Raw genomic sequence first — 17452 nt, forward strand, 5'->3', positions numbered from 1 at the left:
TCCAGTGTGTTTGGCCCCAGTGTACTGTCCTGTCCTGTTCGTTAAGCCCTGGAGGGCTCCTGATACCCCCTAGATTCCCCAAGGAAATTTTATTTTTGGGGGGGGTGGTGGGGTAGTAGAGCTCTGGGTGGGGTGGGCGGACCGAGGAATGTGGCCACAGCCACGAAGACCACCTGCCATGGCCTCCTGAGCTCCCTGCACCGCCATGGCCTCCTGAGCTCCCTGCACCGCCATGGCCTCCTGAGCTCCCTGCACCGCCATGGCCTCCTGAGCTCCCAGCTCCGCCATGGCCTCCTGAACTCACTGCACCGCCATGGGCGCCTGAGCTCCCTGCTCCTCCATGGCCGCCTGAGCTTCCTGCTCCGCCATGGCCGCCTGAGCTCCCAGCTCCGCCATGAAACCGTCTGTCTGTTCTATAGCTCCCAGCCCTGCCATGGCCTCCGTCTGTCTGTTCCTCTCTGGAGGTCCCCGTCCTGTATTCCTGTCCATGTCTGTCCTGAGGTGCCTCCAGAGTGCCCAGCCCCCCTCCTCTTACGGTGTGGATCGCACCTTCGGGAGGGGGGAGTTATGTCAGTCCTCTGTTGCGTGTGTCATGTGTTCCTGCCTCTTATTTCCTTATTTGGTCATGTTCTTGTTAAGTGTGATTATTAGTTTATTCAGTTCAGGTGTGTCTATTTATCAGTAATTATCATGTGTATTTAGTTCCTGCTTGTTTAGTTAGATTTGGTCTGGTCAACTCGTTATTCCCCGGTGTTCCTGTCTGTGTCATCCTTGCCTTGTCTTGCCCTGATGTCATCATTAAAGACTATTATTTTGAAGTTTATCCTCGTCTCCGTGTTCCTCGTTCTTCCCTGCTGTTTGCACTGTGACAAGATGCACCCCAGTAATGTTTTTTTCTAAGCATGTTTATAAAAATTACTTATATGTCCTAATTGAACTGTAGCCTAATCCTGGCTTAGTCTAAGCCCTGTGTGTGAAACCGGGCCTAAGTATCAAAATTCTTAAGATATACTGATGTTAACGTTCGCTGGACGAACCGTTAATAATGTATAAATTATAAGTTTTGAATTAATATCAATTTAATCAAATTAATATCGAATCTTTAACAATCGATTCCCCAAAAGCTGAAATAAGAGCTTAAAGTCATTACATAGAATGGTGGAGGATAAAAATCTGGCAAAGTGGACTTGAAAATTAATAACATGTCAATTTGTGTATCTCTTCTATTTTTAACCGGAGGAAATAGATAAGAAACGGAGAAGCAGAGTTTGGTGTTATTGTACTATTATAGCATGCTAGCGTTTTGAATGAATGAATGTGCAACTAGTGGTTGTTTAAAAAGAAAGAAAGAAATGAACTGCAGTAAATGATTAATTGTCTGTTGAGACAAAATTGTGCAGGAGAGTAGCAAGCGTGTTCCTTGTTGTCTCTCTATAAGACCTTCATAGTTTAATTTGCTAAGTGCGCGTCCCACTTCTGATTAAACTATGCTATCTCCCTGGTTTGAGAATATTAGATTAGCTAACTGATACTTCTCTAATTCACTAAAACTAGTGAACGTCAGACGCGGTGCTCAGGGAGCGTGTCCTAACGTGTTATGGGAGAATTGAATCTAGATCTTGATCAATGAAAATTGTGTGATGAAAATCCACTGTGTTTGTCTGTCAGACTGACAAAGTGATGAGATCTGCCTAGATCTCACACCGTGGTTTTATTAATTGCAGTGAATCTGCATTTACCTCATTCTAAACGAGTTGACATTGTCAGCGCTATAAGAAAGATAAGAATCTAAATAGTTGCTTTTGATCGTGCAGTGTGAAAGGCGCCGACCTTGTGTCTACCTGTAACTGTGTCTAAACTGACATGCTGTGTGTGCGTCACCATAGTGACAGCCATACTCATCTCAGTGCGCAGGCTCAGTCCCCAGCGCCATTTTGAGCTGTTGTAAACAAATAGTCTAGCATGAGCTAAGCTAACTGAAGCTAATGAGTTTGCATTGAAGCCTATGCAGAGCTATTAGCATTGAGGGCTAGCAATTAGCACGTAGCATTTTGTGGGTTTTGAAATGCAGTGTGTGCAGTGTTTTGAAATGTTGAAGTGATCTAAGCTTGTGTATCTAAACTTACATCTAGGGATATAAAAATACCGGTATATATTATGTTTCAAACGGTACGATATCATAATTTTGCTCAATTCGGTATTTCATTTGCTGCTGTTGCAAAGCGCACCTGTAGGTGGCAGTGCTTCCCAAATAGCTGCGCAACCGGTAAATGTGACAACAGAACCAACGTGATGGATCAAACACATGAAACTCTATCAATGCACCCGATATTAATAAATAAAGAGAACAGTAGAAGAAATATCGCATTACCATATTGACCTGAATATAAGACAATGTTTTTTTCTTGGAAATACATCTGAAAAAAACGTGAAAATTGCCATGAAATATGTAATGTAATGTGTGTTGTAAAGAAAACAAGAGTGAGTGAAAACAAAACAAAAAGAAAAGCTTACAGCAGCATGAGTCGTGACTGTCGTGTTAGCCTGATGGGAACAAAATTCCTCTGTAAGTGATTTTATAAGACAGTACCCAGATTTGAAGACTACAATAAGATTTCACTTCTATTGTTTATAAAATTTTGGTAGGCTACTATGAGATGGATAGCCTAAATGTTATATAATTCAGATGGGCTACCTGTTATTTTTATGGTATATCAAAAAGTGTATATTTTTCAGTTTCATTGTTGGTACATTTTACCAGTATTTACCATACTTTCAAAACAAAAATTAAAATAGGAAAAATATGCAATATGAAAAATAATTTAAGAAAAAATGTGTTTTGCAGAGGGGAAAAAAAAACAAGATATGGTTTTCAAAAAGCCTTTTTCCAAAAGGTACATCTGGAAAAAGGGGGGGGGTCGTCTTATAATCAGGGTCATCTTATATTCGGGTCAATATGGTACTTTGCATTCAAAACAGATGACAAAGGTGAACGAACTGACCTTACTGTACCTGTATGCAAGCGTTGCTATAAATCATGTGTTGCCACAGGAGGCAACACATCAAAAATTTTTAAGCATTTGTCGCTTGCTCATTCTGATCTTTTCAGAGAATTAAGAGATCGACAGGTGAGTGCATCATTCATAAATTCACATTTAATTTTAACTTTTATTTTACAACTGATCAACGCACATACAGATGTGATACAGTAAGCTCAAATGTGCATGTGTGACACGCTAGAATAATATAAATGCACTTGCATTTCATACAATCAAATATTAATTGAATTTGAATTAAGCAAGAGAGATTTATATTTAATGCTTTTTCTTTGGCTTGAGAGAGAGATAGAAATAATAACGTGATTTTGAATATTACTTTGACTATGAGAATAACACTTTACAATAAGGCAACATTTGTTGCATTAATTGCATTGTATTTTTTCCCCCTTCTAACTCAGTCAAAATGTAACCTATATTCCCGGTAGGTTTTTGTTACATTTTGAGACATTTTGTTTGCACTGTGTTTGAACTGAAAAAATAAGAAGATTTGAATATATTTTCATATTAGTACTTCAGTTATATATATATTTTTTCTCCAACATCAAAATGTAACCTATGTTCCCTGTAGGTTTTTTGTTACAGTTTGATACAAAGTTATTAAGATATTAATCTGTTTTTATTATTATTTTAATAAAATAGTTTTCAATTCACTTATCTTTTGAGGCTGGATATTTGTCACCTATGGTATCGATTTAGTATCGATACCGAGGTATTACATTCTGGTATCGTACCGAAGCCAAAATTATGGTATCGAGCCATCCCTACTTACATCTGAACTTCGACTCACACTGAGACTTGCTACTGCATTTCTTTCTCTTTCACCCTTATTCAATTTTCTCCTGTCTTATCTCTCCCTCTCCTCCCATTTAAAAGGACTTTGACAAATGCAATCTTAATAAACCTGGCTGTGCGATTGTAACTAATCATCAGAGTGGCTAGCGATCCCACAGGTGGCTTTAATAGCATTTGTCTAAGATGGGTCTTTCCCCTTTTAGCAGGTATTAGTTTAATAAACTGTTGGTTTTTATTAGAAATGAATTCTGGGCCTCGGCCTCATTACTTTGATAATACGGTGATTAATTCAATTATAACTGCTCTTATGATTTTAATGACATCAGTAGATAATTTGCTATTCTTAGGTACTTGGAATTCGTAATTCAATTTCATAATTAATTACAAATTTGAAATTTAAATTTAATTTAATAATTAATTACAGTTCCTGTTGCCATATTGCAATGATATTTGCTGATCAATTTAATTATAAGCGCTCCTATAATTTGAATGACAAACATCATTAAGATTTTAATCCATAACTGCCAATAATGCTCTGAAATTTTAATTTCGTCTGTTACCCTGCTTCGAGATACTTACGGATTAATGTAATGGTAATTGCTCTTATAATTTTAATGACAAACATCATTGGGTTTTGATCATTAATTATCATTATTGCTTTGAAGTTTTAATTTCAGCAGTGGTTAATTAGGGTTTGGGCTTCCCTTCTGCAGTGATACTTATTGATTAACTCAATTGCTCTTATCAATTTTAATGATGACATCATACAATCATAATCATTAACTATCGTTTCCAATTTGAAATTCTAATTTCAGTTGTAATTAAGTTTTGTTTCTACCTGTTAGGTCTTATTCTCTCTCATTCAGTTATATAATTAATTCAGCTAAAATGTGATAGGTTTCCTCTGCTTAAACCTGTGAAAAGACAGTGCGCCCCCTGGTGCTTGGTTGGTGAAGTGACATTGCCTCCACGGTGGGCCCTGCCACGGGACTCCGCTGGACCAATTTAATTATTCACCAAACCTAGGGTATAAGAACTTAACCTTCCAATTAGCAAAACCCCAAAAGGAAAATTAGGGTTATCTCAATACTTCAGTCAGGTTGCGTTTTATCCTTTAAAACTACAAAACCAACCCCTTAAGTGTATCGACTCAACAGCGCCACCATGCTGCCACCCTTGTTACTAGTCCTAACATTAGGAGCAAACCCTCACTCTCCCCTTTCTTCTCTTTTCTCCATGCTGCTATCTTCTAATTTGACTACTGCTACTGTTTGCTGGGATTTTGCCTGCAGGAGGAGCATAAGCAGAGAACTTTAGCAATTGAACAGGTATCTGTGAAACTTGAGACGTCGTTCAAAATTGTCTTCCATTTACCTTCCACTCTCTTGTGAAACCCTACCCAGCCGAGGCTAAAGCAGGTCAACGAGAAGGTAGGCGTCGGCAAAATTTTAAGAACGCACAAAGGACACTCTAACCAGCGTTGTGGTGTCAATCTTGCCATTAAGGGACCAGTACTGTCATTGCTATTGTTTCCCTCACCCCGGATGAGATTTTAATAGCAATCACAGTCCTATTACAACAAAATTAAACAAAACTAAACCCAAACTAAACAAAAAAAAAAAAACAACCCATTTACAATCCTCTGACTAGACGCATCCTTCAAGTTAAGTCAAACTTAACAAAAAAGAGGAAAATCTGCCACCCGAAAGGGATATTTTGTTCTTGTCCCTCTCCCTCACCTTAGCATTAGCCTAACCTTCTTCCTAGAAAAAAAACAAAAAACTTTCTCTTACAGAAAAAGTGGAAGCATCCAATTATTACCTTGTTCTTTGCTCTGTTGGTGTTGTTCTTTTCTTTCGCTGTTCTCTAGCTGTGCTACCTGTGTGTGTGCTCAATAATTTTCCCCACAGAGGCTAAAAATTAGAAGCACGCCCACCAGAGGATCACAGTCGCAGAGAACCACACTCACCTGCTTTACACACTCAACATTAGCACAAAATTTATATTGCACATTTACACCCCTGTTTTGCTTTGCTTTGTTTTGTTTTGTTTCCTTTTGAAGGTCTGTGTCAGATTCGGTTCGAGATCTCCCTCACCCCACCAGAACATGTCTCGCACAACAGAACATGTCAGCCACTGGGAGGATCTGGAAACATGGCTAAGTGCTGCGACAGACAGCCTGCTCCCTAAGGCTGCTGAAACACTAAAACATCAGACACAGGACCAGCTGGATGACAACATAACAAGTCTCATGGGACAAGACCCAAGTCAAAGCTACAGTCACAAAGAATTAGCCAAGATCACCGACTCCTTAAGTCACACACTCATCGCCACCCTCAAGTTGAGCGACAGGCACGCTGCACACCTCCAGCAGGAGCTGACACGCGCACAACGACGCATCGAGCAGCTAGAACTGAAAGCTCAGGAATGACAGGAAGGGCCTGATGAGGTCGAACAAGGCGCCGAGGAGGAGATCAACAGGCTAAAAGAGACCCTAGCAGCTACTACACGAGAAATGGGACAAATCAAGGCAGACCATGCTGATCGTTCTGACAAGCTACAGTATGCAGAACAACTATTGGAAAAGGCAAAGACTGACTTCAGAGACAAGGACAGCAGAATTAAAGCCCATGAAACTCACCTGGATGAGTCAAGAAATGAGATCGGCCGCCTAACACGACAGCTCGACTACCTCAAAGAGGAATCCGATAGTTTCAGTGAGGAACTCAAGCACGCATACGAATTGCGTCGTGAGCCGTCGAGGACACGACGGGCACTGACCTCACCCCTGCCAAGCAGGACCGGGTCACCTGTTCCTGGACTGACACGTGAGCAAAAGGGGGAGGGGGCAGTGCTGAAACATTCACCAGCTCCCTCCGAAGAACTTTACCTCACGACAAAGCCAAAAGAACCTGCTGCAGCCAGCTGCAGATCGTCGCACGGGTTGGACCTAAAAGACCTCGACAAGCTCGCCAGGAACATTGGCAAATTCACCCCAAGTGTGCCAAATTGCCAGGATGTTGAAGCTTATCTCCAAGATATCGATTTCCATCTGGAAATGCGACCTGACATCACTGACAAAGATAGACTCTATTTGCTCCGAACAACATCCAGCTCTGAAGTGCGCAGCTTCCTGGACCGGCAGCCTGTTCACACAAAGACTGACTATCAACTGCTCCGAGAAGCCCTCATTAAGGAGTTCGCTGACCCTGAGTCCAAACAAGGATTAGTGGCTGCCCTGGAGACAAGACAAGGACGTCATGAACCTCCTCAAGCCTACTACAGCCAACTCAGATATTCTTTCAATGAATTCAGAGAATATTTTAAAGGTCAGAGCTTCAGAGCCAAGCTGTTTACAGCATTTGCTCTCTTCCGTTTCATTATTTCTATCAGGGTGGAGCAAATTACCTAATTTTTCAGCCATAATTCTAGCACAGCTGAAAACCAAAACAGATTATAGCAGCAAGAGATTGAGGCGGCGATCTTACCAACAGCACTTGACTTCTGCGTGATGAAACTCCAGAATTCCAGCTTCAAATCGAGTTCGTAGGCCGCTCTGCGTACAATTAAAAAACACCAGCAATTATACCCTAACAGAGGTTGCTAATTGCGTCAATGCATAAGTCATCAAAATTCTGATAGGTTCTAAAACCTAGATTAACTTAGACAATCTCCACATATGGACGTAAACGCTTCAAACATATCTCCGTCAGATTGGGCAGATGTCAGCGATCAGGGATCATACAAGATAGGTGTCTTCCGGACACCTATTTTTGGTCAGGATGGCACACAGAGGAGAGAGCTACCAGCACACATACATACACACAGAGCACTTATCAGAACTTCAAGGCCGCCTAGCCCTAGCTAGAATTCTATCAGTATGGTTCGTTACACACACACTGTGAAGTCATCATCTTAGAGAATAGAAGTACAGCATAAAGCAGGATTCTTTAATATCTCATAAGCGCACATAAGGTTACACATTTCACTCTTGCCATAACTTGATTAATAGTCAAACAAGAAATAATGTAATAATATAATTAATATCAATATGAAGGATATGGCAGCTCGGCATCCACTCCTTCAGACTTCAACACTCAAAGTCAAGGGCTGGCTCTAGAGGGCACCCAACGCCAAGACAGCGCCAAGCCGCCACCCTGAGAGTGGAATGCACCCTCATCCAACAAAGAACGAGACTCCCACGCTGGTAGCCGACCTAAACAGAGGTATGACCGACGAAAGATTCCAAGCTGACCGAGCTCAAACTGAATCCACCCAAGAACAAAAGACACCACCGTGTTTTGACTCACAAGAGCTGATGAAAATGATGATGAAAGAATTCTTCCAACGAAAGGAGGAGGATCAGAAGTGGGAAAAGACAGAGAAACCAGATTCAGCCTGACTAGCAGCCGGATGAGAAGGCAGCGACCAGCTGACCCAACCAGCCACAGAAAACAGTACTCCCTCACTTCACTCTCAGAGAACTGCAACCACCCTAACTTCAGATGGACACAAAGTCCTGACATCCTAACGGTTTCCTCCCAAACTCCAGTCCCTCAACTCCTAAGCGATATCATTAAGAAAGGTATAGCAAGAAAGTTTTACCTCTCCATCATCATTGAACGACACATCAGAGTCGAAACCCTTCTCGATACGGGAGCCGACATTACTCTAATGTCTACCGAACTCCTCGAGGAAATCCAAGAGAGAACGAAGAGGACTAACAGAACCCTCAAACTCCAAAGGTGTGAACTGAACTTCCAAGCATATTCCCACACGGGCCTACAACTGAAACATGTGGCCCCAATTCACCTAACGGTGGGATCGATGGACCTCGTCCACCCAGTATACGTCTCACCACTTAACACGTATCCACTCCTCATTGGGAAAGAGCTGCTTTCTCAGTCCCTGGTCGACAACCATGGCCACCTCCAAGATCATCTGCGCTGTGGACATACGATGGAACAACAGACATCAGAGTCACTACTTCCTCGTTGTCCCTGACCTGCCCCATGACATCTATATTGGAGCGGATACCATGGTCTGGCTCAATGCTTGCATTGATACCGTGAACTACATCATATGGGCTCCCCTGTCTGACAACTTCAGTCAACCTCAAGAACCTTCAATCTGGTCAAACCATGCCAAACGCATGCGCAATGATCACTGAGCAAGAAGTCATGATACCTGCCTACAGCAAGAGTGTCAGCGTCCGCCTCAACGTGCTAGGCTTCTTCCAACCTTCCAGGACCTGCCTAAAACTAGGACTGACCTTGGAAGCCACACATCTCATTGAAGTGTCATCTCATGCTGTGTATGTGTTGTTCAACAACTGTACGGCCAAAGACATCTACGTTCCCAAAGCCAGTCACCTGGGATGGCTCATCAACCAGGCGTTCCACGACTTTGAACTAACGGTACCTGCCATAGGCCACATACCAGCCCAGCTAATGTCAGACGACAACACCGTAACATTCACAAAACCCCATGAAATCATTGCCATCACTTCCATTCTGCCGGTGTCCAGAGAAAGCGTCTGCCGTTCAGAACTAACAGATGACACTCACCTCGCTGTCTACGCTGTCTCAACACACCCTGTGACAGAATTACCTACACAGGTGACCCTCGGGGCCCAAAGCCCTTCAAATGACTGCTGCGGAGGAACCCTACACGGGGGTACAATGCACAAATTCAACAGATCCTGAGTGAGGCGGATGCCCTCCACAATGAAGTGCACAAGTACAAGGACTGGCCCCCCGACTGAGCCTGGGTTCTCCATTCTCTCAAAGAGGAAGTTTTGGTTCCTTGCCGCTGTCGCCTCTGGCTTGCTCAGTTGGGGACACCTTAATTTCTAGCGATTATCGTCTATTTGATTTTAAACTAAACTGTGATTGACAATGACATCTCTGAATTCAATAATGAAATGCCATTAACTGAAAATTTAGTTTATTCTTATCATTATACATTACTCTATCCTCCAATTTGATACTGTTAAGTGCTTTGACACAATCTGTATTGTTAAAAGCGCTATATAAATAAAGGTGACTTGACTCCTTCGCAAAGGATTCCCTGGATTGTGGCCTGACCAACATCCACACGGTGCACATCCCGACAAACCCAAATGCGCCACGCACATTTTTGCGGCAGTACAAGATTCCAATAGTGTCATATGAGCCAGTGCAAGAAATTGTTGACTCCATGCTGGAAAAGGGGGTCATCTGACCCTGTAACATCACATACTCTGCCCCAATATGGCCAGTCCTAAAACCCAACGGCAAATGGCGGCCCACTATCGACTATCACAAATTGAACCAGCAAGTACCCTTGTTACCATGACCTATGATCCAGTTGGACCAAGAAATTCCAAAAATCAAAGGCTCGACGATCCTTTCCACACTGGACGTCGCCTCCGGCTTCTGGACAATCTCTGTCCACCCCGATGACCAATACAAGCTGGCATTCACCTTTGGCAATCGACAGTACACCTTCACATGGTGCCCCTTCTGCTATGCCAACTCACCAGCAGAATTCAACATCTTCCTGAACAAAGCATGCCCTGATGCCAGAGCCAGAGGCAACCTTGTAACCCGCCGACAGCACGCCAGTGGCGCGCATACCCCGTCTCCTCCCACATTGCCCTATCACTTAAGTTCACTGTTGACGATCTCCTCACCCTCCAAGCTGCGGATCTGACATTGCGAACTATGGCAGCTCACATCTTTACATAATCCCATTCCCAACTCCGACCTAGCCACTTCCTCCGAGCTCCGCACACTCAACTCCATCAAGCACATGCTGCATCTGAAAGACGGTGTTCTCACATATGTCCATGAGCCCCTCACTGCGCCAAAGCTCGTAGTCCCTCAGGGCCAAAGGGGGATGATGCTGACACACACCCACGATGCACCATGCGCGGGACACCATGGTGCCAAGGCCACCTATGAAACACTCAAACAAGTAGCATACTGGCCTGGCATGCAGCAAGATGTAGCAAAATACGTTAAAGGATGCCTGGTGTGTTGCCAGTTCCAACTGGCAAATCCAAACCACCGAGCACCACTGCAAAGGAAAGGAAATACCTTCCCATGGTCGGACCTCCAAATAGACTGGGTAGGACCCCTGCGACGGTCAACACGGGGTAACAAATACTTCCTCACCGTGGTTTGCGAATTCACAAAGTGGATAGAGTGTCTCCCAGCTCCCAATGATACAGCAGAAACAACAGCCTGCCTGTTAATGAACCACATCTTCTCAAGATTCGGACTGCCTTTAAGGGTCAACTCTGACCGAGGAACACACCTGAGAACGACTTTCGCCTTTGCGCAACAGCAACTCCAAAGAAGCGTGGAAGGTCGTAAAACCTACTATGACCAAAAGGCCTCTCACCATGAGCTCAGTGTCGGAGACAAAGTGTGGTACTACAGCTTCGCCCAACCAAGGCAGAATGCTCCCCATCACCTGTCAAAGAAATTCCTACCTCACTGGACGGGACCCCATGAGATTGTAGAAAAGCTCTCACCTGACGCCTACCGAATCAAAATCAGGCAAGGGCGCAACGAGCCAGTCCTTCGATGGGTCCATCGAAACCATATAAAGAGGCACCAGGGCTCCATCTGACAGGAAAAGGGGGAAGATCAAACCCACTGACACAGACCGACAATCCCATGCTCTACACCACACTAACATCATTTCTGTTGTTCTAGGAAAGCATATAGCGACCTTGCTTAAACACATACTTACACACTCTCCTCCACCGCAATGCTAGGACCAACCTCTAGTAGAGAGGAGTTATTCCACATGTGACACTTGTTTGCTGCCTCACCTCATTCGGTGTCCTTGTGTCTCTTTGTGTCTTTCCTTGTGTCTCTCTTTGTGTTTTTCCGTTTCCCCCTCTCACTACAATTTCCTTTTCCCTCTAGTCCCCTCAGCAGGGAACTCCCTTAATCCAGGTTCCGAAATTGAGATTGACTCCCTTCACTAAAATTGTCGTAAATTATTGTGAAAAGCCGTTGTCAACCGATCGAGGTGACCCGTCAAACCATGATCTTCACAGCTAATTGCTCCTCCTTTCTGTTCTGTTACCAGGGAGATGTTCAGACTCGCAGCCTTGTTTCTCTGCATGATTTCTCTGTGCCTCAGCCAGAAGTTGCATCGTCAGGACCAGCATCAGGGATAGTACTCTGTGAACAACCGGGGTTACTGATAACGAACTGCAAAACCTACACCCGAAAGGTGTACGTCCGACTCGATCTCCGTGATGTTTTCAGAGCTCACTACACCCTCTCAGCTGCCCAAACCAATTAGACTGGAGCCCGTTGGACTCGAGAAGTCCTCGCCCACGCCCAGGCAGATGCTGCACCAATTGCAGAAATGACTGTAACCCAGGCTGAATTAAGCGGGTACAACCGGCATCCAACTGTCCAAACGATTTTTGGGCGCCCTGCTGGGGGCTTCTGTGGCTGTAGGAACTCTGTTTAACATTGGCATGAACACCGCTAATGCTGTTAATCTGGCCACCATTAGGCAGCATGTGGGTGAAATCCAGGCTGAAATGCCTGAGATACGACAACAGCTCTTATTCAGAGCCATGCCCTTACAGACCTTCGGGAAATCTCTGAACGGCACCATCACAATTCTAAATACCCATAGCACCCTTCAAAACCAAACTATAAAATCCATCAATAAACTATTTTCGGTCGTGCAAAACGATTTAGCTCAAACACAACTCCTAACTACCCTCATGACCGACATGCTATGGGAAGTAAGCTCCTCGATCGATTCCACACTACTTGATACCTCTTAGCCTTGTCCAAAACATCCTAATTTCGGCCACTGCAGGCCCTGCTAGTCCCATCCAAACCCATCTCGCCTTTTCCCTGGGTAGCGCTGTCACTGAAGCACTCCTGAAGTCATTGCGTATCACCATAACAACGAGCAGTTGTATCTGGCCCCAAAACTAAAAATGTGTACGCTCACTAAGGACATTCATTACCTTTGCCGGAGTAAACCTTTCGTCCGCGATAATACCGAGGGCAACTGCGGCTTAGAATCCATTAGGCCCGACACTAGCTGCCCTGCCGAAGCTACACCATGGTCTCAAGTTGAGGTAACACAAGCCGAAATCATCAGAAACCGATGGCTAGTCAACACCCCAGCACGTACAGCTACCCTCACCTACGATCAGCACGACACTGCCATGCGCATTACCCTGCCCAACCAAACTCTATGGATCACTGTCCCTAAGGGCTCGATCCTCCATATTGACAATTTAGCAATGTACTACCTTAACGATGACGAGTATCAGGCTGAACTCGAAATCTCACCCTTCTTCAAACAGCATTCGTTCGTCCTCGATCCAGAATTGGAAGAAAGGATCAAGGAGGAAGGAACGCAACTTATTGATTTGACCCCTGTGGATACAGCTTTAGAAGCTATTGCTCGCCTTCCGCCCACTGGCGCGCCAATCATTTGGTCTTGGTCTGCCACTGACACAGCGCTTTGCATCTCTATTATTGTAGGATATGTTGTGACTTTGACACTGACCTTCCTCCTACACAAGCGAGTGAACGCCGTCCAAAAGTCTTTCAACAAATGCAAGTCTGACGTCCTGCGCATTTTCCGATGTGATAAAACTGACCAAGAACCCGAACCTGAGAACTCAACCAACCTGACTGAGATCATGCCTATACCGCCTCGTCGAACCCCTGACAATTAAACCAATCAAAGCGAACCAATTACAAATAATCCTAAACAATGCACTCCTACGTTGTCTCAAGTTTCTAACCTGACCATTCCCAAATTACCTAAGTCCTGCACCAGGATTCAGTCAGCGATGGAGATGTTGTTTGTGTCTTGTGTGTGCCAGTTCTCTCTCTCTCTCTGCTTCTTGTTCCAGTGCCCACCGATGTTCGCACCGGGAACATCACCGAGCAAAAGGGGGATGTGTAGGATCTCCTTTGAACAACACACAAAATAACTGCAGAACAGCACATTCCTTAGAAGAAGTTAAGAAGTCTTCTCTCAGCCATCTGTGGTCATAAAAAAAATTAATAAATGATCAACATAGCACCCAATTGTCTCAGCTGGTTTCCTCTCCTGCTCTGCTATCTTCTCATGAGACCCATAAAGGCAATGATAGATTTGAGAAAGGAAGGACTCCCTGCATCTGCACTCAGACAGAAATTCAGTGTTGTCTCTGACTAGCTCTAGCATAAATAAAAAATCTGATAACACAGAAGAAAGGAACTTCTTATTTGGAGATAGGCCAGCGACAGACTCTCCTGGATCCCGTGACCATTTAACGCATACATTGATGATTTAATCAATTAGGAGACAGATATACATTGACATAGACACTCAGCAGATCTTCACAGAAATGACTTTCTGACCTCAGGACATCTCCTCTTTTCCCTCCCTCTGCATTCCAGAGGACACAGGCGCTGTCTCTTCTGCACTTCCAATTCACACTGTGTGTCTCTTTCAGATAAAGAAACGCACAAACTTTTCTGACTTTCTGCTAAAAGGACAATCAGTAATTACTGCTGCTATTAAAGCGATATATTCAACAGACAATATATACTAATTTTGTATTTTATGTCTTTTATAAGCTTGTTGTGTTATTGGAATCTATTATATTTTAAATTTTTGCTATATAACTTTTCCCTTTTAAGCAAGATCACCAGTGTTTAGTATGGTATGAAAGCTTGTTTTATTAGCAAGAACTCGTTGATGAATGAGAAGATGAATGAGAACAACTTCTCGTTGATGAAGTTTATGTTATATACCGTGAGCTTGTTGCCATACTTTATAGAAGTATCGAGAAATTCTTACAGAACAGTTTCTCTTGTGACAGGCAGAACATTAAGGTAATGCATGCATGGAAAAGGAACCATGCGGGGCATGATAAAGAATCCTTGTCTCGTAAGTCTAAACATTTGCCAAGATCTTGTGTTACAGCTCAGCCTAAGAAGCTATTATTAACAGTTATTGTGACCTTTGGCCAAGGGCATAATATTAAGTATCAAAATTGTTAAGATATACTGATGTTAATGTTCGCTGGCGAACCGTTAATAATGTATAAATTATAAGTTTTGAATTAATATCAGTTTAATCAAATCAATATCGAATCTTTAACAATCGATTCCCGAAAAGCTGAAATAAGAGCTTAAAGTCATTACAATTGTTACATCCTTATTCCATAGACTTCCAATATTCCTCTTTTTCGTCATATCTGGTGCCTTGGGAGCAAAATGTAATATTAATTTGAACATGAATAATCCTCTATTTGGTTATGAAATTGGCTAATGCTGTAGTCACAGATGGTAAGAGAATGACCCCATGGCCTTTAGCTTCAGACTAATGGCTGACTGATATGAGCAAAATAAAGTTTATAGACTTTAAATTATTGGAGAGGAGACAGAGTTCATCCTCAAAAACTGACTAATTTACAACCGGAGTAAAACACGGAGAGAGTGATCCATCTTCATTAGATTCTTATCATCTTATTCCACAGTCTCTCCTTCTCCCCTGCCTGCTTTCCACTATCTCAGTGGTCTATTTTTGGCTGAGGTTTTTTTTTCTTTTTTTTCTTCTTTCTTTTGTCTCTGTGTTTTGTACCGTACCTTACCTCTTTTAAATGATTCCCTAAGAGCATTTTTTCTCTTACCTTGGTTTTGAGGGCACTTTATAAAATCATGGCCTAGAAATAGTCCTTATTTAATAAAAGAAGCCACTATTTTTATAGTGGATGATTTTAACAAAAGTTTGGTATTTTATATACCTATAGTGAAGTCTGTGTGTTTGAATAACAAACAACAAACAATAACGACAACAAACATAATTAACACTATAATTTGTGTAAAAATTGGACAAATGGAATGAGATTATCCACTTGTATTCCCAACATGATTTTTCAAATAAAAATTATGCAAACCACAGGGCTGTGTGCAGAATATGGGACGTTTTTTTTTTTTTTTTTATTATATAATAATTATTATTATATTATATTATATTATATTATATTATATTATATTATATTATATTATATTATATTATATTATATTATATCAGTTAATAAAATGTAAAAGTTTTATAATTTCAACAGATTACATCAACCTTAATACTCTGTTATCTTTTAGATATTAGATTATGATATATTATGATATATTATACTTTGAATTTGTTTAATAAAATGCTTCTCATGTCCTGCTGATCCACAGATGTTATGGAAGGGAAGACAGCGTTACTTCTGGAAATGAGCCAGTGGAACTCTAATGACCTGGTGGAGCAGATTGAAACACTGGGACACCTGGAGCACTCCAGAGGTAAAAGCACCAGGGACTCCTGAGAAGATCTCCTCTACATTTGTTTTTGTATCATGAATAAATTATGGATCCTGTAAGGTATTATAAACACTTTAATCGACAAAGTAAAGCTGAATTTACCACAGAACTAAATTCAAGTCAATATCACTCAAGGAGTAGCTTGATGTGATTTTACGCCACATTCATTTCAATAAACTTCATCTGTATAATGTGAAAGCTTAACATAATGTCAATGCTTCTCCTCCCTAATTAGTTTACTTTACCCCAAACAGCAGTTTCCATGGCATACAGTTTGTTTGCTGTCTAACTTAAAGTGGGGAAGTTCAGTGAAGGGAGAATCAATGGTGACTAATGCTACAGATGCAGCGTAATCACTGTTTTGCTTCTCTAAGCCATATTAATACCACAGGACACGCAGTGACACCATATAACTCTCTCACACATTTAACTCCCTTTAGAGAGACTCTCTAATACTGCACGAGAGATTTAGAGTTTCTGTAATGCTGCATGACAGCTACTTTTAAATGAGGAGAAATAGGCAGCTCACTTTTTGACACTCATTTAAGAAAAATGTGTTTCATCAGACTGTGAAACAGTTCTACTGAAAGAGCAATAAGACCGCATAAACATGGCAGCATGATCAAGCGACCTATCAGGGTTTCTCGGCGACAAAAGATGGGTCCATCATCAGCTGTGTTTGCTTTAGTTTAGCTGAGAAGTATGTTTAGAGAAAACTTGTTTCATAATCTGAGAGAGATTCATCTGCATTCCTACTTGAGGAGGAAGATCTCTGTACATTTTTTCCCCCGCCACAGGTCTGTTATTTTTGGCAGAATTTATAGATGGCTTAGAGGAGCATAGAAAATTAATATCATGTGGATTTGGTTATTTTGGATTTCATGATGGTAAGGTCACAGATTATAAAGAGATGGTGAAAGAGAAACGAGTGAAACAGAGTGAGAGAGAGGATTACTGCAAACAATTATCCGTTTTCATTTCACAGTTAATAAATCTGGAACATATTTCAGATTTAAAGAGAGCAGGGATAAGTCCCACCACTAAACTAAACATTTTATTAATTAATTAATTTATTTATTTACTCTCTAAGATTTAAGCATGGCCCAATTTGTAAATTTGTAATTAAGAAAAGTATATATGTGACCCTGGACCACAAAACCAGTCATAAGTAGCACAGGTATATTTGTAGCAATGGCCAAAGTACATTCGATGGGTCAAAATTATCGATTTTTCTTTTATGCCAAAAATCATTAGGATATT

General features: G+C 42.1%; 1 protein-coding gene across 3 annotated transcripts in view; it reads left to right on the top strand.

The window, feature by feature from the left end:
• Positions 1–17452, top strand: part of plrdgb (PITP-less RdgB-like protein) — a 242799-nt gene that overhangs the window by 97997 nt on the left and 127350 nt on the right. For all 3 annotated transcript variants that reach the window (XM_058757938.1, XM_058757937.1, XM_058757939.1), the window contains one exon: positions 16070–16174. In XM_058757938.1, coding sequence (XP_058613921.1) covers positions 16070–16174 — 105 coding nt within the window. The remainder of the gene's footprint in view (positions 1–16069; positions 16175–17452) is intronic.

The sequence above is a fragment of the Onychostoma macrolepis genome, chromosome 21, assembly GCF_012432095.1.
Source record: "Onychostoma macrolepis isolate SWU-2019 chromosome 21, ASM1243209v1, whole genome shotgun sequence".
NCBI classification, from domain to species: Eukaryota; Metazoa; Chordata; class Actinopteri; order Cypriniformes; family Cyprinidae; genus Onychostoma; species Onychostoma macrolepis.